The sequence below is a fragment of the Photinus pyralis genome, unplaced genomic scaffold, assembly GCF_008802855.1.
Source record: "Photinus pyralis isolate 1611_PpyrPB1 unplaced genomic scaffold, Ppyr1.3 Ppyr1.4_LG5, whole genome shotgun sequence".
Taxonomy (NCBI): domain Eukaryota; kingdom Metazoa; phylum Arthropoda; class Insecta; order Coleoptera; family Lampyridae; genus Photinus; species Photinus pyralis.
The window spans coordinates 8885949-8912845 of NW_022170596.1; the positions used below are offsets into that span (position 1 = coordinate 8885949).

Here is a 26897-nt window from a genome sequence, read left to right on the forward strand (position 1 = left end):
AAATACCACATTCTACCAATTTATCAACTTTATTTGTTGCAGTGTCCAAACGGGTGCGGAATATTATCGAACTGTATTGTATAATAAATAACACAAAACTTCCATCTATATCTTTCAGGCTACTCGCAGTAAATTTCGCGTTTCACGGAAAAAATACGTAGCCTAAATTGAATAATCGCTTTATGTCAGATGTATCGAATGTCCTTAAAACGCACGTTTAGAATTCGATATTTGCAAAAATTGAATTTCAAATGGCGGTTCGTGTCATTCTAAATAACCCGAGAATTGAAAACCGCCGTATTGAAATTTGCAATTCATCGCAGGAAGTTTTTATGCGATTGTGAAGCTTTCTATTTCTGAAGTCTTAAATTAAAATGGTTACCAATTTGTGTATAATTTTTTATTTACAAGCTGCTTGTCACTTTGGGAGGCAGTTTACATTTTCGTAACGTGCTATACGATATCCCAAGAACTATTGTTAGGTGTCTAGTAATTTCTGCATGGCGGAGTAGGTACTTTAAAAGGTACACCAGTTTAATAACAAACGTTGGAAGGTGCTATTTCGGCCACTTTCTTCGTCCATCCGCAGCCTTTACTCGACAATTTTTGTCTTCAAAATTTGACACAATTTGTTAAGCTCTTTCGAATTACTTCAAGAAATTAAGCTTAAGGTACCATTTGTTAAGCTAAAGAAAAAGAATTTACTAGTTTTGCAGTTAGCAACACAACTTCCCCACTAATTAAGATCTTGATCACTTTAAATAAGTTCTCCTCGGTGAATGATATTCACGATCCCCTAAAATCTAAATGCAATAAAAAATCAAATTAGATCTTAAGTCCTGATGTTTGTTCAGAGCCCCAGTGCCATGTACCTAATTGGAATTTTTATTCTGTATAGTGTCTGGTTAAACAAATAAATAAATAAACTACTAGCACAGATTTAAATATACTATAAATCTGTGCTACTAGTAGGTAAGTAACAACCACCCGGGCGCATTTTGACCTAGAGTTCTGCGCATGCACCAACTCCAAGGGTTACTTAAACTACTGCGCATGCACCAAACCAAACATCACCGTGGTTGTTTTAATTTACATGTGAATTTAGGCACGAGTATTTAAATGATCTATTATAAGAGTCCATCGCGCCATTTATGTAATGTAAGACGTGTGGTAAAATTTCCAACTTTGTTAGTAGAAAAATATGTTTAATTTCTTACTCTATCTTTTGTTTCAGTTCTGACATGATTGTACATAGTATAGGAAATTCTTTAATGGTAATTCTTCCAGAATTAGTAGGTAAAAAATTAACAAATTGGTTTGAACTCGTTAGGCCTCTCATTGCATTCAAATTTGATATGGTAAGTAGTAAATTTTTGTGGTTATAAGTATAATAGAAAAATTTGTTTTTGTTCTAATGCCAATAAAGCAATATCTCAAAGTTGTTTTCTTTTCAGATTCTCAATAGGACAAACAATATTTTTGAACTAGTCACCGCACAACCTATTGTAAATCATAAACCCTATGGAAAGAATAAACGCGAATCGGATATTAACCTGGAATCGGACACCGAAAAAAGAAATTTAAGATTAAAAGGTATTGTAGAAGTTCTATTATCTATCCAAGCAGGTCTACTTAAATCGTTCTGATTTGATTTTGTATCCTTGCTAAAGTTGCTTTGAAATAAGTTGAAAACTGAAGCAGTAGTTATAGTACAGAACAATGGTGCTTATTCTATGAGTATGGGACTTGGGTTCGAAAAGAACGTTTTTTTATAAATTGGCGTTTCGACTTGTTTTTTGTCTAAAAATCAGTGCAAATTTTGTAGTTTCGGCTATTCAAAAGTATGATTTTTTATATATAACTCTCGCCAGGAAAGATTTCCGGTCACAGCACACCTTGTGTCAATTTACAATCTATATTTTTTTTAAGAAGCGAGCGACTTCCGGAATAGGATCGTGCGAATGTTGAATGAAAAGACTTTTCGTTCAACATTGGCACGATCCTATCCTGGAAGTCGCTCACATCTTTAGAAAAACACAGATTGTAGACCGGCATCAGGTCTTCTCTGACCGGCAATCTATCCTGGCGAGCGGTTTATATGACATTTGGAGAAGCTGAATCAAACATTTTATTTTCTCGATAAAGTACCTATAATAATAGTAATACAAAATTATGTGACAGTGGAAGAGGTTCTAACCTGTGCCTCAATTCAAAACTTAGCCGTTGGTGCGATTTAGTTTCTCTCAAAAAAAATTCGAAAAACTCAAATTTTGAGGAAAACAGCGAAATTAAGTTAAGGGCATAACATGTTACATAAAAAAATAAGTGCTTTTCAAGTACCTACTTTCCAAATCCGTGATAAAATATGGGGTGTTCCATTTAAAAACGCAAGTTTGATACTCTGGACTGGAATATAGAGCACGCCCCTGGTGACCAAAAATTTTTAGAAATATGGCGACGGTAATTGTGTACTATTTTGTTGTAAGACTTTTTTCGGTGTCTTTTATGGTATGGGAAATAATAATATATATAATATAATCGAGAAATTCCCTTATACCTTTCGGTGTTGGGAGGAAATAATAATAATAATAGTAATAATAATAATAATCTTTATTTCCTTTGGACATATAAAAATGTATAGGACACGTCAGTTAACAATAACAAACAATATGATCCAAGGGATTTTAGATGCATACAGAGTGTTTCATGAGGAATGGTACATACGTTAATATGTTTATAGATTTGCTCAATTTAAGCAGAAAAATTCTTAAGTTAAAAAAGTAATCGTAAACGATTTACAAAAAGCGCATTTCACTTACATTCATTTCCCATTCGTAAGATGAAATTTCTGTTAAAATGGTAAAAATCTGGTCACAAATAAGAAAGATAGCGTTGCATATGTGCAATCCATTATTTGACGTGCTGCTTTAGTTTCATGAAACACCCTGTATATACACATTTACAATTTTTGAGTGGGTCGCTTGGAAAGTACCGTTGTTAGATTAATGTACCGGTACGGAACGGACATGTCAGCTACCGGACAGGGTTTACGACGAATGGCGAGCTCGCAATGTCACATGACGCTACAGAAACTATGATTTTTTAGCTTCTGTCGATCAACCAAATCGCCAATTGTTGCTAGTTTAATTGGTCTTCTTCTGCAACTGCATTGCTTCCAGAGCTGGGCAGTATTCGATTTTGTAAATACTTTTTAGTATTCAAATACTTTTATGGAAGCAGTATTTGTATTTGTAACTCAAACACTTTCGCAAATATTTAGTATTCCAATACTTCGCAAAGTATTTGAATACTTTGTGAAGTATTCGAATACTTCGCATAGTATTTGAATAGGTACTTTTAAGATCTTCAAATATTTGAGAACTATTTAGAAATGTTTAGGGGAAGTTTCCATTATCACAAAATCAAATATAAAAATCCGATACAACTGTATACCGAACGATCCTGAGAGTGAAACTGTATGACCCGATAGTCTACGTAACTTAAAAACAATAGGGACCTATCTTACATCCTTAAGACCATGTGTACCAATTTTCAAAGCGATCGCACGTTTCTAAACAAGTTATGATGCACACGGACAGACGGACGGACAAAAAAAGATCTGTTTCAAAATCGCTAGAATTAATTTCAGAAAGGTGTACGTGTCATGTGCACGACGTACGATCGCTTTCAAAACTGGTACACGCGAGGGTACACGTATTCTTAAAGATATAACTGATAGAAGAAGGGTCCTGGTACCTCCTATATAGTAATATAATAATAATACGCTTTTCCTCCCCTTAAATTTGTATATAACAATAGAAATATAAAAAAAGCTAACCTCAGGGAAAGGGACTACATTCAGCGCACAAAACGCTGTTTTTCCATGTAGCCCCCATACAAAGTATAACTTGACATTTTTTAAATAGTATTAAGACTTTTAGCTAGTACTATTTTAAATTTGTAATGCATTTGAGTGACAAGTATTTAAATACCTTTTACTGTATTTGAATACTTTTCAAAGTATTCGAATATTTTTTATAGAATTCGAATACCTTTGAAAGTATTCAATTACTTTTGATTTGTCTAAGGTATTTACTATTTAGTATTCAAATACTTTTTGAAAGTATTCTGCCCAGCTCTGATTGCTTCCGTTGCAAAAAACCAGACTGAAATGCAAAAAGTGTTGTAATATCCCTGAAGTGGACTGAGGTATCATTTAATTCCGCGTCAGGAAGTTTATTTGATGTAATGGTATTTTTGCTGCGAGTAAGACGCATATTTCCGACTTGGCAATAATAATCTATACATAACGAGCACCGAAAGGGATCAAGAGAGTTATGTGTACTATCTTTCCTACGACTTAATAAGGCGAGATACTGAAAACTTCATGTCGAAAGTTATTTTTGTGAAAGCGTTTCGAAATTGACAAATTTTGACATTGATTAGAATTTCGAAATGACACTCTTTTAGGCACTAGTGCGTAAATGGGAAAGTTTTAAGCACTAGTGCCTAAAAATAAAAATGACACATTAAAATCAATGTTGTCGTAGGTCTTTTCGTATAAATGTTTCGATTTTTCGGGTACTAACGTGAATAGCGCAGCTTCAGCAGCTTGTTTAATATCCAAAGACTCGTCAGTATCACTCTTTTGAAGTAATTTTTTCGCAAAACTTTGCGGGAAAGACGGCAACACGCTACGTTCAACCTTAACGTCACACTTGACATTAAATAATGCATAAACAATGCCTTAGAAACGGATTTTCTACTTAGTTTCCAAATGTTTAAAAATACTAATAAAATTATAACATTATCAAATTCTCTGCTTTCACAAAAAATCTTGTATATAATTCGTTACGAAACGATGTCTTTTAGTCACTAGACGTGTTGTCCAACTCGGCTTTGCCTCGTTGGACAATTTTCACGTCGCGTGCCTAAAAGACACTCATTTCGCAACTTATTGTATAAATAGCTATTACAGACGCTTGCTTACTACGTTTATGTGTTTCAAATAGCTAGAAAACACACCGCACGTGTACTTTTTTGCTTTCCGTTGCATTTGTGAAATGAAATTTTTATTTTTGAAAATTTGTTATTAAATCCCGCTGTCACAGAAAAGAATTCACTTAATCGCCGAAAAACACTGGTCACTTTTGGCAGGTTTGTTTTCCGTTCAACAATAAAAATGCGAATTCGCAAAATAATTACGCCATTCCTCTTGACAATATTCGCTCCCAAAGCTCAATTTTTCGAAGGTTAATGTGGGATAAAATAATGTCGTTAACTTTCTAGGTCAAATGATCTACATGGAAAGCTGGCAAATGATAATGTATCTGGGAACTCCTGTAATGCCCGATTTAAATTCACTCATATCCACCGGATTGTACATTAACGATCTTTCCATGCACGATTTCAGCAGGTAATAAAATATATTAGCTCGTAACCGTTTCCATTTTGCGAGCTTAACTTCTTCCTAATTTTCCATTTCAGGGACTTGATGCTGGCGGGAACGCAGCAGTCTGTCGAGTTGAAGTTGGCTTTGGATCAGGAACAGCAAAAGAGTAAAAAGTTGGAGGACTCCATGAAAAAGTTGGATGAAGAAATGAAACGAACTGACGAGCTTTTATATCAGATGATTCCCAAACAAGTTGCTGACCGTTTGCGCAACGGACTAAATCCAGTCGATACGTGTGAGGTAATTCTTTCTGGTGGCTTTTACTTTAATTGAACTTTTGTACGGTTTGGGCAATAAAAACAACAAAGTACGGTTCAAATCAATAACACGATTAATGCTTTTTTAAATTTCGAGAGTGAAATATTGCACCTTCCTTTTTGACTGTTAGTCTCTATAAGTTATTTCTTAAACACGTCAGAAGCATAAAACCGAGAGGTTTGTCGAAAATGATGTCCATCGTTAAACTTCATAAAAAATGAGAAGCTTGACCTTTCAGATGTTCGAGAGCGTCTCTATATTGTTTTCCGATGTCGTTACCTTTACCGAAATATGCAGTCGTATACAACCAATGGAGGTCGTCTCCATGTTAAACGCCATGTACTCAATGTTTGATAATCTGACGGAGCGCAATAATGTTTACAAGGTAAGTTTTAATGTGCCAATTGTAAATCGGCTCGTTAATCGGCATGAAATTGCTTTACTACATTTTTATGCACTAATAAAACACCAAGCATTTGTCATGTAATAATTGTACTAAATTCTTTTTTAATAGGAAGAACTTTAGGGCATCGGGTTCTTAATAGCACTATTGCTAAAAAAAAATTTTTTTAACTAGAAAATTGATTTGAAATCACCAAACGATTGGGAAAGAAAATTTTACTAGCACTGGGTGGCAATTGGGTGAAAGGAAAGGATAAATTTCATTTTTCTATTTCGGTGTCACAATGATGATTTTGTACAACTGTTTTCGGCCGAAAACAGTTGTACAAAGACAGTGATTAGGTATAGTCGTTTTTTTTTGGTAACTCATCTCTTTAGTTGGCAGTTACTAGTTAGTACAAGTAGGAACTTCGTTGGGTACTTCCATGTTTGAACTTCAAAATGTCAGTCTTACTACGCTGCCAACCTAAAACTTAACGGCATAAAAAGTGTTCCCAACATAAAACATGTTAGTTCTAATGTTCCCTATATTTTCTGATAATGATTTTATTAATTAAATTGAAGCACCGAAATAGAAAAAATAGTATGAAAAACGCGTGTTACAATGCTTTATTGTAATACTCCTATCTTGCGGACACTCGTGGCTACGCTTCGCGTCGCCACTCGTGCCACAAGATAGTCGTATTACAATAGATTGCATTGTAACACTTGTCTTTCAATATACTATTCTACATTCAGTTAATCATTACAAAATTGAGTACAAAATGAAATCGTCGAAATATTTTTGGTAGTACTTTCTTTAATAGCAAAATAGCATGTACGTAATTAGCTATTTATCTAGTAGCTATCCATTTTTTAATTTAAAAAATGAAATGCACTTTTTGATTATTGTTTCGTTCTTTTTGTTTTGTTTCTGTGTGGTATTGGTGGTTAGAGTTTCGCTGTTTCCCTGTAAGGATTACGAACCGGATGTTTCTGTTTTCCGCCAACCAGGTCGAAACGATTGGCGACGCGTATATGGTTGTTTCGGGCGCTCCAGAAAAAGATAGCATCCATGCGCCGAAAATATGCGACATGGCATTGGATATGATAGATTCAATTCAGGATCTCAAGGATCCGTCTACCGGTAAGTCTGATCATTTGATTTTGGCCACACTAAAGTCACTAACTAAATATAGAAAAGTACCGCAATCCATTGGGCTCGTGTGTTAGAGAGAGAACGCATGATTTTTGCCCAAAAATGGCGGAAGTTACCAGATTCTAGTAACTTTAATGTTAGGGTTTGTTCCACCTGCTTGGAGATATCTGTATATATTTTTATAAAACATGACAGTACTATGAAGTTAGGTTATAAAAAAATTACAGCATTTCAGATTTTATTTGTCAATTTTTTTAAGTTGGCAGCAAATTTGCCCAAAAATGACTGATGATTGCGGTACTTTCTATATCTAGTGACTTTAGGCCACACTATTGATGAATTTTCACAAACTGCTATCGTGTGCTCAGTCCCAGACAATTGCAAATTACGGTTCATTGTATATGTCTTATAATTCAATACAAAACACTGGCGTTTATATTCAATTATAGACCCGCGTAAAGTTAGCCCCCCAACATTAAAATAATGAAACGTCAAATACTGCCTTCTTTTGCACTTTGGTTGCACATTTAGGCACACTTCGAATTTTCGTTTGCACATTTATCTAAAAAAAAATATTGAAAAAACACATTTGGGGGGGGATAACAACATTAACATAATGAAACGTTCAAAAAGAATGCGCATTCCCTAAAAAAAGATTCTGAGAAAATAAGAATTTGGGGATGCCTTTACGATTTTAGCCCTCCAACATTAAAATAATGGAGCGCTGTACATTTCATTCGTTTTCTACTTCCTTTGCCTATATGTAAGCACAAATTTGTCCTTTACATAATTTTAGGCCCTAACCTTAAAATAGAACTGTATATTATACTTTATTCAATTTGACCTCCCTAAAAAAGAAATTAAGAAAATAAATAGGGGAGGGTACATTCCCAATTTTATCGCATGTCACTAAATAAATTTGTACTGATAGATTTTATTTTGTCTATTTCGGAAACGGGGTATTTGATTTCTGTTATAGACCATTTCCGATAACACCTTTATTTCGTTAGTGCTGGAAATTTGTGAGGCGATCTTTATGACAATATTTGTTTTATTAATTTTTGCAAATTTATTTGTAAAAATGTTGGTTTTAATCTCACTTTGGCCGGCCGGCTGGCTGGCTGGCTGGCTGGAGGCAAATGCGGGTCAGTAGAAGAACGCTTGTAAAAAGGCGAGTGTTGTGTCCCAACAAATTTATGTTATTTGTAATTGATCAGATCAAAGTAATAGGGAAAATTAGTGAATTCAATTGTTATGTTTAACGTTCATTACGTCATTATCGTAAATAATTTAGATCGATAAGAGAAAATACACGGGAGTGTTTTAGTAATCCAACTCCAAAACAGCGAGGAGTATAAATTGTAGTACCTACCGGGGTCGTGTAATTAACAACTTTAGGGACTCGGACGGTGCTACATGATGTGGTGTCGGCGACATCTGGGCGCCATCCCCGAGCGTGGTGTGCTAATCTAGAGATTTTTCAGTTTTTGTTTCTACAGTTTTGGTCCGATTGTTTTCAAATTGGTGTCGTCGGTGAGATCTTGTCAATGCACACAACTCCTGCGTGGCGGAATTTTGATTTTTTCCCAGGGATGAAATTAACCACCTTTTGCAAGGCGCGCGTCTTCGAGGGGTAGTCGACTTCGGGCACCCAAAAGGTATCTTCCGCTGCGAATTGTCACGCGGTTTAAAGTTTCTTAAAACTCGAATGGTGGCCTCTCTTTCTCGTGCCGCCAATAGAAGCCCGAGCTATGAGAAAATTGAGTGAAGGTTTTTAGCGAAATCTACAAAAAATGCGAATTGCGGGTGAACGGGACGTCGGAAGTGGGTACCGACAAAGGGAATGTGGTTGCCCCCGACAAGATCTTACCGATGGTGGAGTGAAAACTTCAAACGCGAATTGCGGGTGAACGGGCAGTGGGTACTGACAAAGAGCATGTGGTAGCCTTCTGCCTTGAACAAGCTCTTCTTGATGGTGTCGGCAAAACCGACTAATTACTGATCTGCCACAGAAAAATGCACTGAAGTTCCTCACACGAGGACGTTGATAATTTTTTCTAGAATGCTTTTACAGACATCTTCGAAGGTACGTATGTAAAGGTAGCATAATTAATTAACGGCGAAACTTTAGCCGCTATTCTAAAGGTGTGCGAAACAATAAACTAAATAATTAGCCCAATTGGATCTGTTAAATGTGTGTATGGAAAAATATGCACAGCAGCTAATATAACTATTAATCGTAAAGGTATCCTCCAAATTGTTATTTTTCCAGAATCTTTTTTTAGGGAAATGCGCAAATGAAAAATCGAGGTGTGCCTATATCTGCAAACAAATGAAGTATATATCGTTCAATTAGTTTAATTTGTTGATATCTAATAGTTCAATTAATTTAATGTTGAGTGGCCAAAATTGTGGATTTGGCACCCCCAACATTGCTTTTCCAATATCTCTTTTCAGAGAAATGTGCAAACGAAAAATCGAAGCGTGCCTAAATGTGCAATCAAAGTGCAAACGAAGGAACTATTTAACGTTTCATTATTTTAATGCTGGGGGCTCAAATCGTGAAGTTAGCCCCCCTCCCCATGTTTGTTTTTTCAATATCTTTTTTTTAGATAAATGTGAAAACGAAAAATTGAATCTTGTCACGTTTTGACGTTTAACTTTGAACTTTTTTCTGCCTTGTTTTGATTCCAAGCAATGGTATTACCTTTTTCTCACACTATTTTAATCCCAAATGGAAAAAATGAGATAAACTTACTCTTTGACCAAAAATTGGCTTTCATGTAAAAAGTTCGTATAGTCTGAGAGCTCGGAACGAAATTCATGTCACTGTACCAAAGATTGGTGTCCTTTTAACCAAGGTATGTTAATATCTCGGTTAATACTAATCTTTTATTGCGAGTGTTGCATCTCTGGGGGTTACAATAATGCCCTACAACATAATGCCATTTGCGCGGGATTTTTATACTAAAACCCTGCTGCAATTTTTGATTGACAAATTACTTTTCTTTTTCTTAAGGTGAAAATTGTAACCAGAAAACTGTATCTTTAACAATAATAATCACATATAGTAAAAATCAGATGTGCGCAGACTGCGCAATGCCAACTTTCTTATTTTATGAGATATTTCTTTGAAATCTTAACTGCTTTTAATAAAGAAAAACATAGTCATAGGCATACTGATAAATGCAATGAAAATGCACTAAAGTTACTTGCCTTAGGGCGAAATAGTTATTTGTACAACTCACGGTGGTCTATACCACCGTGGTACAACTAGAGAAGAAAGTGGAGTTTTTTCAACTACGCTTGCTTCTTAAGTTTTACACATAATTCTTTCTGAAACTACAATCAAAATTGAACAATTATATATGGAACGCCGTTTTACTTTTTATTACGAAAGTTTACAATGTAACATTATAAACAACAGTTAATTTTATTTCCCGATTTATTATGTTTGTTGTTTTTATGTGAAACATTAAATATGTTTGTTTAAAAAACTTCACTTAATTGAAATGATGTATGAATTATATAGCAATGTGTATAACGAAAGTTTAACAATACAAATCAACAAACGAATACATAAACGAACAGTAATATAACTAACTAGAACTAATTCAACAAACATAAAAATTTATTCATATTAAATGTGGGATTAAAATTATGAACAAACATTTTAATTCAACAATCATATTAATTCAATTATTGAAGTGTTGTACAAATATTCCCAACAATCATTTTAATTCAACAATCATATTAATTCGTGCTGTTAAAATCGGAAAGCATTATTTAAAATGATTGTTGAATTAAAATGTTACATGAATTAAAATGTTTGTTGATAATTTTAATTCGTATCTGTGATTGTGCGGAAGTTTCAGGAACTATCCTTTAGTGTATTTGGGTACGTGTATACTAGCGCCTAATTAAAATTATCAACAAACATTTTAATTCATGTAACATTTTAATTCAACAATCATTAATTCAACAATCATTTTAAAAGATTCTTTTACTACGTCTAACAATAAAAATTTATTTGTTTGTTGAATTAAAGTGATTGTTGAAAATATTCGGCTTCAATTTTCAAATCGTCGAATTTATATGACTGATGAATTAAAATGTTTGTTGATAATTTTAATTCCACATTTAAAATGAATGAATTTTTATGTTTGTTGGACAAAATCGTTTTATTAATCGAAGTATTTCTTGCAATTCAATTTAATTGTTTGTTATTAATTGTTTGTTGAAATACAGTTTCATATACACTCATTCAATATAACAATATAATTCATTTCACATTTTTATTAAGTAACATTTTTTAAACAATCATATTTAATACGTAAGACAATAACAACAAACGTAAAAAGTAGAGGCATACGATTGACTGTTATTTAAAATGGCACATTGTAAAATTTTGGAATAAAATTGTACAAATATTTTCAGAGAACATTTTAATTCAACAATCATATGAATTCATGCTGTTAAAATCGGCAAGAATTATTTAAAGTGATTGTTGAATTAAAATGTTACATTAATTAAAATGATTGTTGATAATTTTAATTCGTATCTCTGATTGTGCGGAAGTTTCAGGAACTACAGTTTAGTCTATTTGACTACGTGTATACTAGCGCCTAATTAAAATTATCAACAAACATTTTAATTCATGTATCATCTTTATTAATCAACATTTTTTTAATCAATCTCTTAATACGTAAGATAAAAACAACAAACGAAAAATTTAGAGACATAAGATTGACTGTTATTTAAAATGATACATGATAAAATGTTGGTATAAATACTAAAACGGCGTTCCATAATTATAGTATACAATAATGAAGTTTGACACTTAGCAATCTAGATTCGAGTATGTTTCAATTTTAAATGTCATTATTAAGATTAACGCAGCAATTGTTTTTACTTTCCTCACTAGAGAGGAAACTCATATTTTCTTCACCCTTTTTAAAGACGAAAGTAGTTGTTTCTAAAGTAGTTTCAGAAAAACCTTTTTACTAGTTTACCTGTCTTACTTTGGTTTGCTTAAGGGATCTCCTCTAGCTGAAAGTGTCATTACTAAAGGGGTACTTTGAAACTTTAACTGGTGAGCACAATAACAACAACGAAAATAATGAATTTTTGTATATTTATAAAAATAAACACGGAAAATATTAAGGACATTTAAGGATGTGATTACGCTGCTTTTTATAAAAGCAATTAGAAACCGCAACCTAATTTGTTTTATGTTGACAACATCAATTGTGAAGTACCTCTGAATTTGGTTCCATTATTTTTAAATTTAAATGGTAAGATTAAAAAGTCTTAAAAGACTGGTCACAAATTCAGGGGTTTCTTTAGATAATAATACAAATGGATACAACAATAATTTACAGAATTTTCAACAACAGCTCTCATTTAGAGCTTAAATGTTAATAGTAATATTGCTCTTACTTTACTGAAATTGTTATTACAAATACAAGTAAATGTATGAAAATGCGTTTAAGTGAAAGTGCTTATGCGGCATTAATCGCATACGAAAAATTAAAATCAGTAATATGGTTGTAGTAACATCAAACACGAACGCAAAACAGACTAGACTCAAATGAATATTAACGACGCGGCGTTAAGGAAAAAAATAGATGAACTAAATAGAGAATGTTTCTCTCAACCAAAAATTAGTATTAAATGAAGGCGGAAAATATACGCAATATAAAAAGGGGATTTACGCCAGAATAGCTTCTGATCTCTCTGTTAGTCAACATAAGAAATCCCCCGGTTTTTAGGGGGAAACAATTTACTACCCTTACCGCACACATTTACGATTCGTAGGTATTTATCCCGAATTTACCTAAAATGTGGTCTCGATGAGCGGTTCTTTGGGATATTTAAATTGAAAATGGGGTAATTTGCGTAAAAGGGATGGTTTGGTAAAAGCTGTTCGTTTTTATGTAGTGATGCGAACTATACAATTTTATAAAGGACGTCAACGTAAAAAACGGACGCTGATAGCTATATAAGGCAATAGTTCAAACTGCAAATGAATTAATTATTCATTTTGGTGATTTGTTACGTATTTGCTTTAAAAAAAGTAACAATTCGACCAATATTAACCCAGTAGCGTCCGTATAAGGAGCATCCTGAATTACTAATTATTTAGCATTATTATACGCCCAAATAACATAACAGTATATTAAGAAACGACATTCATGTCTAAAGTACACGCAACGAGTTTAAATACACAACTTTCTACTCGAATACGGCTTACCTATTCGAAATTCCATGATTGCCATGCAAATGTCACTTGAAGTTGTTTATTAAAATCATTTGAATTTGATTGCAAAATGTAATAGACCGTCCATTCAGTAGTTTGTTGCGGAAGCAGAAGAAAAGTTGCTACCTACAAAATCCAGTAAAGTCTATTACAAGGAGTATGAAAAGTTGTTGGCGCATCTACGAACGAACGTTTTTCCCATGTTAATTGCCTATGTTCGGTTTTAAAATATTCACCCGGTATATTACAAATTGTAAATGTAACTAAAAGAAATAAATAATATAGTAGGTTTTTTTTGTTAATATTTGTAAATTCAAACTGTAGTTAACTTCCTTTAAACATTTCAAACAAGTTTCTACAATTTCTTGCAGGGTACACCGTACAGCCCCGTAAACGATGCTTCATTTAGTGAGAATCGTAAACGATTTACATAAAGCGCATTTCCACTTGCATTCATTTCCCATTTGTAAGATGCAACTTCTGTTAAAATCGTAAAAATTCGGCCACAAATATGAAAGATAGCGTTGCACATGGGCAATCCATTTTTGACGTGCTACTTCAATTTCAGTTTATGAGAAGAATTTCATTTCAATGTTTTTCTAAATAAGAAAGTTGGAACTGCGCATGCGCAAACCTAAATTTTGAAACTAATGTTAGATTTTCCTTTGTTCCAAGCGCCAAAGTATCAAATTTCACTTAAATGCCTTCCATAGATAAAAAAAAGTTGGCACTGCGCATGGGCAAAATAAAATTTTTAAACTGGCGCTAGATTTTCCTTTATTCCAAGCACCTATGTATCAAATTTCATTTAAATGCTTCCATAAATAAAAAAATTGACACTGCGCATGCGGGAAACCAAATTTTGAAACTGGCGTTAGATTTTCCTTTNGGTAATTGAATAAAAACACTTAACCTAAGTCGGTATAATTATATGTGGACTGTAATAACTTCAAAATAATAATGTTAAAATTCTCACTCACTATCAACTAAACACACTCACAACGAAAAAGAGGGGATTTCAAGCGCCAAACAAAATAATTTAAAATATTCTTGGCAATCAAGCTCTTAAGTAAAGAACTTAGTAGCCGTCGCACAACGAGGGACGGACGACAGCCGGACGGAGCGGACGGACAAAGTGGCCACAATAGCGCATTTTTTTTTATTTTGTGAAAAATGCGCTAAAAAGCATTATGAGGGCCCAGAACAAGAGAGGAAATAATAAATAAATAAATAAATATCATTGAAGAGAAAAATAATAGGGCGCTAGCACATTGACAGACGTTTTTCGTTGTCGATTCGCTTGGTAGCCTATAAAGGGTGCCCATTATGTATGGAATATAGTATGTATCTCGGTAAATATCAACTATGTACATAATTTTTCTATGTGAAAGTTGTTTAAAATTTTATTCACCATAATAAGGCAGCTTTCCATTGTTTTTATTTCAGAAAACAAATGCATAACGAGAAATAATTGAATTTGTACACTTTCATGGGCTCTTTTTAATGACGTAACACGTTAGCACCAGTGTAGAAGAAATTAATTTTTATTTAAAGCTTTTGTGATAGGTTCTGCCACTGCCTTGCAATTAATGGTGACCATTCCAAACATTCATTGAGATGAAAACGATTTTACTGCTAATTTCGTTTTTTTTCAAGATTTAATAAGAAACGTACACGTTCAGTTGTTTTATTTTGATGTAGGATATCTGGATTAATGTTATTGATCTAATTATAGTAAATTGTTTTGAAAATTTTTTTTTAAAATAAGGGTACTAACATGCTATATCATCGAAAAGAGAAAAAAATCTCTAGCAATGAGCCTAATGAAAAAGTGCATTGCCATTTAAAAAAATTCAATTGTTTTTCGTTACTCATTTGTCTTCTTAAATAAAAACAACTAAATGCTGCCTTATTAAAGGAAATAAAATGTTAAACAACTTTCATATAGAAAAATTTTGTATACATTCGATACTTCTCGAGATATATGAAATTAAAAAACGCAGAAAAGACGAGGTTTCATTTAATTAATAATCTTATTGGAAATCTTGCCCTTTTTAACTTTTCAAGCGAATTTTTGGAAGAAATTTAAATGATATTACATTTATTTTAATTATCGCAAATGGTCCTAAATTTAAACTAACGAACCACTCAAATATGGTAATTCTTGGACACGGTCATTCGATCTCTAACGTGAAATAACAGAGACTATCTTGTTTACTTACTTTGGTCCGATGTTAGTAGTATCAAATATGAAATATTACCGGTTCGAAAAGAGCCATAGATAATCGTAAAGTTAATTCCATCCCCCAGGATAGACAAATATTGCCTGGGTAAAGCGGAAACCAGGTTTTTTTCTGACTAATGTTGGGTATAAGTATTGTTTTCAAATAAATTGGTCGGTGCAGTTAATAAACTTTTAGTACACTTTGTTATTTTGCAAGTCGGCTAGCCATTGTTGTGGATGGGGTAACTACTTATTAGGAAAATTGGAAAACATTTGCCGATAAAACGACTTTGTCTACACAATTATTATGCTGTTATCATATTGTGATGTAAACTTTATTTAGGGGTAAGGTTATTCCTAATTCGCCATTTTATGAGGGTCTTTGGAGCCGTCTGTATGGATGAAAATAGCATTTCTTTGTTCTCCAAGTTCACCCCCATCATCGATGAAAGTTTATACCCGGTATAATACATTTATTTTTTCTTTCAAATTTTAACAGATGTCCCGAGTTAACTACCCCTCTTGGATAGGCAGACAAGCAAGAAACGTTCAAATTTATCTTACATTTTTATTTTAAAGGGCACCAACTTTGGTATAATTGTATAATATACCTGTGAAAATAAAAAATAATCCTGTGTCCAGTACAATTTTTTACATGAGCGAGTTTTCATTACGCATTACTGAGCTCTTCGTCTTTCCCCTTATTTTTCGCGTATAACATCCGAATTTTTTACCCAATAATTCTCCGGAGCTTTTATTCATAAATTGAATTTTCATCGTATAGAATTCGCATTTTAAACTTTCTGCGTTACTAGGTCAACATCTCCGTATTCGAGTTGGGGTACATTCTGGGGCAGTAGTCGCCGGAATCGTCGGATTAAAAATGCCTCGATATTGTTTATTTGGAGATACGGTCAACACGGCGAATCGTATGGAATCTACAGGCGAACCGATGAGAGTGCAAATTTCTCATACCACCAAGGAGCTTTTGCCGATTGAGTACAAAGTTGAAGAGAGAGGCGAAATTGAGATTAAAGGAAAAGGTAATAGATTGAGCTTTCCACTCGCCCTTTTCTGTTAGTATTAGTGATAAATGAGGAAAATTGTTTGTTGGCGGTCACGTAAACTTTCAGTGACGCCTGTCAAACTTTTTCCGAAACGTAATAAGGGTAATACCTACTTTACTAATTTGCGGATTGGACATTGGATTATTTATTAGCGTATTTTGATCGTAACGCAATTAAGACAAATGTATGGTCTTGCATTGGAAGTTTAAAACTAAATGCAAAAGAACGAAAAATATTACACTTTAATATTGAATATATTAGAGAACAACTTGTGGTAAAATTTAATGAACAAATAATACACGACTAATGAAAATTTCTACATATCTTTTTGAGTTCTTCGTCACCCCATAGCAGAGAAGATTCATCACCGTACTTTAATTGATTAGCAAAAATGAATTGGTAATTTTGGAATTCAAAAATTCGGTTTATGAAATTTGTATTGAAACCTAAAATGGTAATCGAAATTTGAGCAGCGTTATGAGTATGTATGCTCATTGCATTTTTTTAGTTTTCTGCTAGGTATGTGCAGGTTATATTTTTCCGTCTCTACTCTTCGCTATCCATTGCCTTTCTTTCCATATCCAATCCACATATCCTCTTCACTCGTCTTCTTCCTTTTTTCCTTTTCAAAATTTTGTTATACAAAGATCTTCCTTTTCCTATTCTTTCTAGTACCTGATGTTCGTTCCTAATTCTGTCAGACCACTTTATTCCAAGCATTCTTATCCACAGTTCCATAGCATCTGTTTTTTTAAATTGTCCACATTTCACATCCGTACAGGGTAACACTCCACGTCACATGAGTCCTTTGGGCCGGTTGTTTTCAGGACTAATGTGGGGGGGGGGGGTATGGGTCCCTGTAGCACACGAAAATCTTCGGATGATTGTAGGAACAAAATGTCGTTTTGAAACTGAAAAAATTCCGACTACTTTCGGAGATATCCTGAAAAAAACCGTTTTTATTTTTTACCGAAGTTATAAAAAAAAGGCATTTCAAAATAAATGCCACATTATTATGATCACTTTTTTCCCTCTACAAGATACTAGGTTTAAATTCTAAGTCTGACGTTTCGTCTCCGGTTAACAATCATCAATTTTGTTTTTTCGTATGAAGGTTTTTTTTTTACTTTTTGTGTTGTTTGATTTTCTGATTTCAAAAATGTAAATATCACTATCTTTAATAAGAAAAGGCGCTATTAATTCGTAAAAACGTGGGAAACTACTAACATATACAGTACCCAAGACAAAGTGTGCCAGGCGCAAAAGAAGATATTTTAGCAATAGCAATATTTAAAAAATAGTGATGTTATCATGTTCAAAATCAGAAAAAAATGCTCTTATCAAATGACACAAAAAGTAAAAATGACTTCCGCAATAAAAAGCAAAGTTGATGCTGGTTAACCGGAGACGAAACGTCAGATATAAAATTTAAAACTAGCATCTAAGAGTAGAGGAAAAAAAGCCGCCACAATAGTCAGTCATTTATTTTGAAATATTTTTTTAGATGACTAAAATTTCGTTTTTTCAGGATCTCCGAAATGGCATTTTGTTAAGCATCAAAATACGCAACTCGCCAAATTTAAATTACCTACCTCTTCTTTCCCTTACTCCAATCATTTTAATCATTTCGCACCGTAGATTTTCAAATTTTTCCTAGAGACTTCCCTAGACTGCTGACATTCTAAGTTCCTATCCTCAATTTTCTCCTTCTGCTCATTGTTTTTCTTGAATTTACTCTTCGGATGCTGTCCACCCCGGACATCCAAGTTGGGGACTATTTTTTTAACTCCAGAAAATTTAATATTCGAAGAATCCATATTTCATTTCATCTTTCTCTGACACTTTTCAAGGGGCATCGCGAGGTCCGTAACGGAGTGGTTTTCCCGGGTCTTCTCCATCTTGACGCCGTTGAAAAATTTGGAGTGATTTCTCAGAGTGCCCCGAACCTGTACCCGCTCATTCGCCCTCCTAGAAGCCGTTGACACTTGGTACAGGGTTGACTTCGCTGTCCCTAAGTCGTCATCAGGCAGTGCAGACAGGCTATACCACGTGAAAGTATAAGGTTGACATTGACGGTTAACCTGGCATATATTGTTATATTATATTGTAGTAGGGGAGATTAAAGTAAGGTGGGTTGACTACGTGTTGAAAAATGTGCATTTATGATCTGTATTTGAGCGTGGCGTGAGGGAGTGGGAAGGTCACAAACCCGCAAGAAAATTTATATTATAAACAAATCGTTAATAAAGTTAAGTAACTTCAGCAGTTGCAGCAAGTCAGTTGATTGGGATCATAGGCGGTCGTGTCATACCAATATTTAAATATCTCGAATAAATCCCGTTTTCTACCCTTCCATGCAGCCTCCCCCATCATGCAAACCGGTAGATTAACATACCTCCAATATCAGAAACACGTGAGACATATACACTATTAATATCTGACACGTCGAGTATTTTCATGTGACTATTTTGTAAAAAAGTGTAGACGCGCCCCCCACCGGTGGAGGGATGTACATCATATAACTTGCATTGCCCCATTTAGCATCGTGGGCTCCCGTACTATAAGTAAATGAACATCTTTTGGACCATCGGGTAGTAAGGGAAACGAAATAATTGCCAATATGTAGGCTTGACAAAATCTAACCCTGTTCCTCTTAGGGAGCATGAAGACATATTGGTTACAAAACCGTGAAAATCGTACACCATTGCCTCGATCTCTCGAACCACCAATGCCTGAGTCGGATAGTCAAACCACGGCAAACGTAGAAGATAATCGGCGGACCGGTGTATACTCTCCGGTAACATTCCAGGCTGTCGCTCGGAGAAGCATTGCAAATTCGCCGACGAAAGGTATGTACCAGCTATGGAGGCCTACTCTGTACGAATTATTTTCATTTTAAAGGTGGTGTTAACAATTAACAGCTGGTCTGTTAATTTTTAACATGAGTGGTTAAAAAAGTATAGAGAGTGTTTCCATTTGTTTTATAACAAACCTGCTAAATTTTAACTGTTACAGAATGTCTTGCATGTGGCCCCCTGTGTTTTGTACGTCAAGTTCCTTTAAAACGAGCTCGAACCAATCCACAAATTGTAATACGTTCGACTACTCCTCCACTAAATCGTTGGTACCCAACTTGCTTTTTCTAGAGTATCCTCATACTCACTTATCTCAAACGAACATTAACTTAATTTGAGGTGACATGTTCCAATTGGCCACATTTGAAACGGAACGCTCTTTTGAGGCGCACTTTATGTTCTCTGTTGTTGCCCTTTTTTCAAATTTCGTAGTTTAGTTGTTTCAAAATTTGTTATTGTTTTCGCTCCTGTTTTGATGACTACTTTGTTGTTTCTGTACAGGTTTTTCACTGCCTCTATCAGTTTGACTGAAACTTTTTGTTCTTTTCTTTTCCTTCAGTTGGTGTAGTGTGTACAGGCTGATTCAAATTTCGAGAGCCACCATGGGGATCTCGGGAACTGTAAGAGATAGGGAGGTAGTTGAAATTGGCAAAGTTGGGTATTTTGATGCTAAACAAAATGCAGTTTTGGAACTATTTTCGGAGATATCCGAAAAAAACCGAAATTTTGCAAATTTTTTACTGAAGTTATTTAAAAAGATATTTCGAAATAAGTAGGTAACGCATTATCGTGGCCACTTTTTTCCCTCTACAGGGTGCTACTTTTAAATTTTAAATCCGACGTTTCGTCTCCGGTTGACCATCATCAACTTTGTTTTTTTATGGTAGTAATTTTTACTTTTTGTGTCATTTGATAAGAGGGAAGTTTAAAAATGTAAGCATCACAATTTTTTTTAATGTTGTTAATATAACGTCTCTTTTGCCTAGAAAACTTTGTCTTGGATAGTGTACGTACGTAGTTTCTTGCGTTTTTACGAATTAATAGCGCTAGTTCGCATTAAAAGATAGTGATGTTCTGATTTTTGAAATCAGAAAAAATTCTCTATCAAATGACGCAAAAAGTAAAAATTACTTACAAAAGAAAAAACAAAGTTGATGATGGTTGATCGGAGACGAAACGTCAAACTTAAAATTTAAAAGTAGCATCTTGTAGAGGGACAAAAGTGGCCATAATAATGTACCATTTATTTCGAAATACCTTTTTAAACAACTTCAATAAAAATTAATACCGATTTTGTAAAATTTCGGTTTTTTTCGGAGATCTCCGAAAGTAGTCGGAATTTTTGCATTTTGTTAAGTATCAAAATGTTTATTTATTTATTTTCCATTTTGATTACAGCGTAGGTAATATTGGAAACGTCAGTTTAAAAATACCCAACTTTGCCCAATTTAAACTACCTACCTATCTCTTACAGTTCCCGAGATCTCCATGGTGTCCCTCGAATTTGAATTAGCCTGTATATAGTCCATTATCGATCTTCCCACTGTGAAACCCGCTTGTTTCTCTCCCATTTCCCCTTCTATGTTTTCCTCTATTTTGTTTCTTATTGGCTTTCCGTAAACTCTCCCCATCGTTGCTATTACGCTTATTACTCTGTAGTTTTCACATGTTTTTCGGTTGCCTTTCTTGAATATTGAAGTTATATGAGCTTGTTTCCACTCGTCGGGCATTTGTTCACCGTTTACTATTTGCTGGAACATGCTTCTGATCATGCGGAGTACTTTTTCTGATCCGTACTTAATCAATACCTCCAGGTCCTGGTGATTGATTGTTTTTAATTGATTTTATTACCCTAGTAATGACTGATTTTCCGCTATTTTCTTCTCCTTGTTCCATACTTTCGTTCCGTTAGTAGATCCTTGTAATATCTTTCCCATTCTTCTTCCTTGATTTATGTGCTTTCTCTTTGTTGTTTGTTCTTAGCGCTTTTATGTCGTTTTTTGCTTTAACCACTACCATTTTTACCTCCCTTTCTTCTCTCTATGCTTTTGGTAATCTTCATTCTTTTATGTACATAACCATTTTCCGTGTAGTTGTTTTTTCAGGCTTATTGCATTTTGTTTCTAAATGCGATTCTTTCCTTGATTCCTCTATTTTTCCTATGATTCAAGTGCCACCTCTTTAATACTCCTTCCTCAATTGTATCGTATAAAAACCGTTTAACTTTTCTTCCAATCTTCTTTGTTATAATTCCCTTACTGTTTCATCTTGCAGCAGATAAAGTTTTAGCTTTGCTTTTCCTCCCTTTGTCGCTGTATCATCTTTGCCTTTTATTCATAACATGCCATTATTGGCTCCCCAAATTATTTTAGAGCAAAAATGTATTAAGGTTTTTTGAATAAAAAAATTTTTTACGTCATTCAACCGTATTAGTTTTCAATTTTTTGCATAATAAAGACGGAAAATTGGAAAAATAAAACCCGCATCTTTTTCAATAATCTGTGATGCCATGGAATTTATAATACAAAAAACTACGCCAATATCCGACATGCCATGGAATGTCTGCTATAAAACAAATGAAATTCTATCAAAAAGTATTATATTTAGAACAGCGAATTCATCATAAAGAAAGACCAAATTACTAAAAACGGTTTCCTAATATAACAATTTACAATAAATGTTCGAATAAGTCACCATTAACTGCAAGACAGTAACCAAGTCGATCATAAAATCCATTTCGAACTGCTGCTAATTGATAACTGGATAACTTTTTGTGTTAGAAAATTCCATGGCATCGCAGATTATTGAAAAAGATGCGGGTTTTATTTTTCCAATTTTCCCTCTTTATATGAAAAAAATTGATTGGCGTAAAAAAAATTTTTCTACAAAAAACTTTAATACATTTTTGCTCTAAAATAATTTGGGGAGCCAATAATCGCATGTTATGAATGTTACATTGAAATCCCTACGATGCGTTACGCAAGTCACCACCCTGTATAGTCGATGATTGATTTCAGTTTTCTAGTTTCTTGCGTCCAAGTATATTTTTGAATGTCCTTGTGTTTGAAGAATCCGTTTGTTATTTTGAGGTTATATAATTCACACAATTTTATTATTCGCTCGCCGTTGGCATTTAGGGTCTCTTCCCCAAACTGCCCTACTGTTTCATACTTAATTTTTCTTCTTGTTTTTCCATTTAGATCGTCGACAATGATTATTTCTTCTGTTGCCTTAATTTTTCCTATTTCTTTCGTTGGTTAGAGTGTCCATAAATTCGTGTTTGTCTGTATCCGGGGCTTGATCTGGGCTATCCTCTGCGGATCCATATACCCCTAGTATGGTCTTCCATGTATACCTAAATTAAGTTTCATTATTCTTTTGGTTGCCACGTTTTTACCCTGTTCTTGTATTTGCTTTGAATGAGGATTCATATTCCTGCTTTCGCCCTTTGCTCTTTGTTTACTCCGCTTCAACAATATAGTGGAACGGAAATTCTAAGTTTTGCTTTCTTTTTGTCTCACTGATTATTAGTATTTCTACGTTCATTTTATTACTTAGTTCTCCATCCTTGAATGTTTCAGGTTCCAATGGTGATTTTTCGTCTTTCCTTTCGCTTTCCGGTTCAATGTTGAAACTGGGGCCCAGAGCACTCCTCGTGGATTATTTTTATTTTTCCATTCTATCATCCTCCTTTCCCTTAATTTTTTCTTTGTGACGCCGCAACTCCCTTCCGGAGAGCGTATGCTCTATTGCTCTCGAGCATTTCTACCGCATCCACTGAGTACCTAAATGTTTGGTTTCGGATCTATCGTAGCTGTTGACGTGTAGCAAGGCACTATTTCGGCTTCTTTGTTATTTCTTTACGAGCTCGCACCGTTTTCTGTACTGCTGTCAACATCTTCCTCGCGCATATGGTAACTGAATAACCCACTAATCAGTCCATGATGATCGCGGATCCCATATCATCACATCATCCCACTCCTGATGTAAGAAATACTAACATTGTTGTTTACTTTACACATGTAAGTTTACAAGGCAAACTTTCAGCATAACCGTATATGTCAGTCACAAAAGCCACCCTATCCTTTGTTATATCTTACAGGTAAGTATTTACCTGGCTAATACGCTTTACTAAAACGTAGTCTCTTTAGATTCCCGCTCAAATTCCGTAGGGACACACAAGGAAGCCTCAACCCCATCGCGTGTATTCGGCGATTCCGTAAACGATCACGGAGAGCTGTTGATGCAACTTTGCCCATTGCCCAGCGAAGGAATACTTCAAATCAAGAAAAATCGCTACTACAAAACCGCACGAAGTAAATCGCACTTTCACTTTCAAGATCATCTACCCAAACACTTAACGGTAAAAAACACATACAGCGAAGAGCATTTCAAAGCAATCCAAAACGTCGCCAACGAAGCAAATGCCAAAACATGCACCGATCACAACGAACCAGTAAAAAATAGTATTCACCGTACCGCTTCCGAAGAATGCGGATTTGAGACTGGAACTTCTAAACTTCATTCTTACGCTTGTGTGATTTTTTAACGGTAAACGAAACGTCAACGCTACTGCACTGCTCATCAATATTTTTATGAAAAAGTATATTTTTATACCATACGATATGGAAAATCCACTACGGAGCAGAGAACGAATGAATCTATTTTCTTTAAGATGAAACGATCGTGCAGATATTTTAATCTCACTTATTTTCATTTTCCACAAGTGCTTACCTTATTTAAATTTAAAAAAATCGAGTTTATTATAAAAGTTGATTGAAATAAAAATTATTTATTTTGAATTTGATTCGCTGTGAGTCAACATTACAAAACTGGGAGATCGTGATTTTGGCAGGTAAGTCGCTCTTGTTTGACTGAGTATATATAGTGTGACTTATTTTGCAGGAGTTTTCCATGAGCAGGTAAAAGTCTCGCCAGGAAAGAATGCCGGTCACAGCACGCCTGATGCTGGTCTACAATCGTATGGTTTACCATGAAAAACATACGACTGTAGACTGGTATCAACTGTTCTGTGACCAGCATTCTTTCCTGGCGAGACTAATACCGTTGAAATCCATTTTGGCATTTATGTTTCATACACGGAAGGATATCACTTAAGAGTTTACCTATGTAAAGCGATCCCGGTCCTGTAATAGCAAATACAATCCCACATTCTAAAAATTAATAAATATGTTCCGGAATTAAACTAATGCGTCCCGGGGATTGTGAAAGTATTTTATTTGTGTTGAATGTAGTTCTGCTATGTCCATTAAACCTGTTCCTCCTCCTCGTCTGTAGTATTTATTGATATAATTTTACATTTTCATGTATTGCGTTTCTAGTCAGAAGTTAATTTAAAGGGCCTGCTAGTTTATAGTGCGAGGGTTATAGGTTTCAACCTTGCATTTTGTGATAACTTTATGAAACTTTCAGAGTATGTTCTAGACACCCTAAGGTTCAATTTCAGCTATGCCGCCACCCCCGCAAACCCGGTCGGCACTTGCTATAGCGGTAGCATTTCAATACCCGCCCATAAAATGGGTCAAAAATGTATATCCCGGGTTTGTTTTGTACTTTCTTACATCTAGGAAAGTTGAAGGGAATTGTCAAATACCCAGGGAGAATTTATGTAGGGTATTTTACGTGCTTTACCTATTTTTAAGGCGCTTTTAACAGTGCGGGCAGTAAAATCGTGACGGAGACCTCTTTTGGCTGCTCTATTGAATAGGTATTATATAGTTAACTATGCTCTAATAGTATATTATATACCGCGGGACTGAAGTAGTATGTATGGAGTTAGAGAACGCGTTCTTTCAAAAAATCGCTGCTTAACAAGTTACCATAGGAACGTTGCGTCAATACACCAAACCCTATGCTATGGTAACAAAAATAATTTGGAAACTGTCATCGCTAGTGTCATAATTTTGGTGGTGGGTGACAAAGGTGTATTTGATATTGATCAAAAGCAGCCAAAGTAGGTAAAGAATTGATGCCACTGAAATCCAAAAAACTATATGAGCAACAGTACGATGCGTTTAAGAAGTAGTGCCGCATATAAAATGTGGAACAACCTACTGAAATAGCCTTGTTAGTAATTTCATCCTTCCGGGATTTTCGTCCAAATTTAATCCCGGCGGGACAAAAAGTGACACTTCAGCACTTGTCATAATAATAATAATAATAATAATATCCGTTTATTGAAAAAAACATAATGGACTGAAGTTGTCACTTTAGTCTCGGAAGTACGAAAAGTATTTATTGAGACTTTACAATGCTGATAGGAAAGTTAACGATAACTACGGCACTAAAATTATTGAATCCTATCTTGAGAACACTCGCCTCCGCAGTCGCACAATTCGGTGCAGGGCATGTCGGACTTGGCACAGCTGCATCTTTGTGTGCAACCTTTCTTAAGAGAGGCGGTAAGTAGGCGAATAGATGAATTTACAATTGCATCCATATTCAACAAACAAACTTAATCTACACACATTCGCAGGACATGTATGGGGACATTGCCTCCTGGCGCAACAGCAACTTCCGGATCCATGTGATTGGGGTTGGAGAAACTCGAGTGAAGATCAAGAATGGGAGCCTGTCTGGACTTTAAAACCCCCAGTTCCAGAAGCTTTTGTAATCTTAGTAAAATGTGGATGTAAGAAAGGTTGCACACAAAGATGCAGCTTTCTCAAGTCCGATGTGACCTGCACCGAATTGTGCGACTGCGGAGGCGAGTGTTCTTAAGATAGGGCTCAATAATTTTAGTGCCGTAGATATTGTTAACTTTCCTTTCAGCATTGTAATGTCTCAATAAATACTTTAGAGCATAGTATAATATTCAATAGAGCAGCCAAAAGAGGTCTCCGTCACGGTTTTACTGTCCGCACTAGAGAATGCAATACCGGGATTGCGGGATCCCGAAATACAGGGATCCCGCAGCATTTTTGCGAGATTCATCCCGCACATAAATGGAGCGGGATCCCGCGGGATTTGCGGGACTGAGGAATTTGTCGACCAAGGGGACAACTCTGTTTACTTTGTTAATGAAACTGATAACGGCGAATTATTTGTTAAATAATTGTTAAACTTTTTTCGTTAAAAATGTACTATGATTTTTGAGGCACTTTAGAAGACTTTTTGTGCTTTACAGGTAAAGTTTTTTTGAGTTCTAAGTTAGGCCGAAGGTACATTTTTGTTAAATATTGTGATAATTAGCGATTTATTTTAATACAGAAGTTAACCGCA

The 26897-nt window shown here is 34.8% G+C and overlaps 1 protein-coding gene across 2 annotated transcripts; it reads left to right on the forward strand.

Annotated features, from left to right (window-relative positions):
* The first annotated feature begins 1201 nt into the window (after nucleotides 1–1201).
* LOC116171307 (soluble guanylate cyclase 88E-like) lies at nucleotides 1202–24457 on the forward strand. Of its 2 annotated transcripts, XR_004145430.1 has the most exons (10): nucleotides 1242–1358; nucleotides 1455–1593; nucleotides 5290–5416; nucleotides 5488–5692; nucleotides 5949–6095; nucleotides 7106–7238; nucleotides 16549–16776; nucleotides 19458–19649; nucleotides 23703–23757; nucleotides 23807–23942. XR_004145430.1 is itself a non-coding variant. In XM_031488077.1 (9 exons), exons 1-9 carry the CDS (start codon nucleotides 1242–1244, stop codon nucleotides 24202–24204), a joined length of 1686 nt encoding a protein of 561 aa, XP_031343937.1. In that variant the 5' UTR covers nucleotides 1202–1241; the 3' UTR covers nucleotides 24205–24457. The 2 variants fall into 2 exon arrangements, 1 of the variants encoding a protein (XP_031343937.1); XM_031488077.1 differs by lacking the exon at nucleotides 23703–23757 and having other exon boundaries at nucleotides 1202–1358; nucleotides 23807–24457.
* Nucleotides 24458–26897: the final 2440 nt, after the last annotated feature.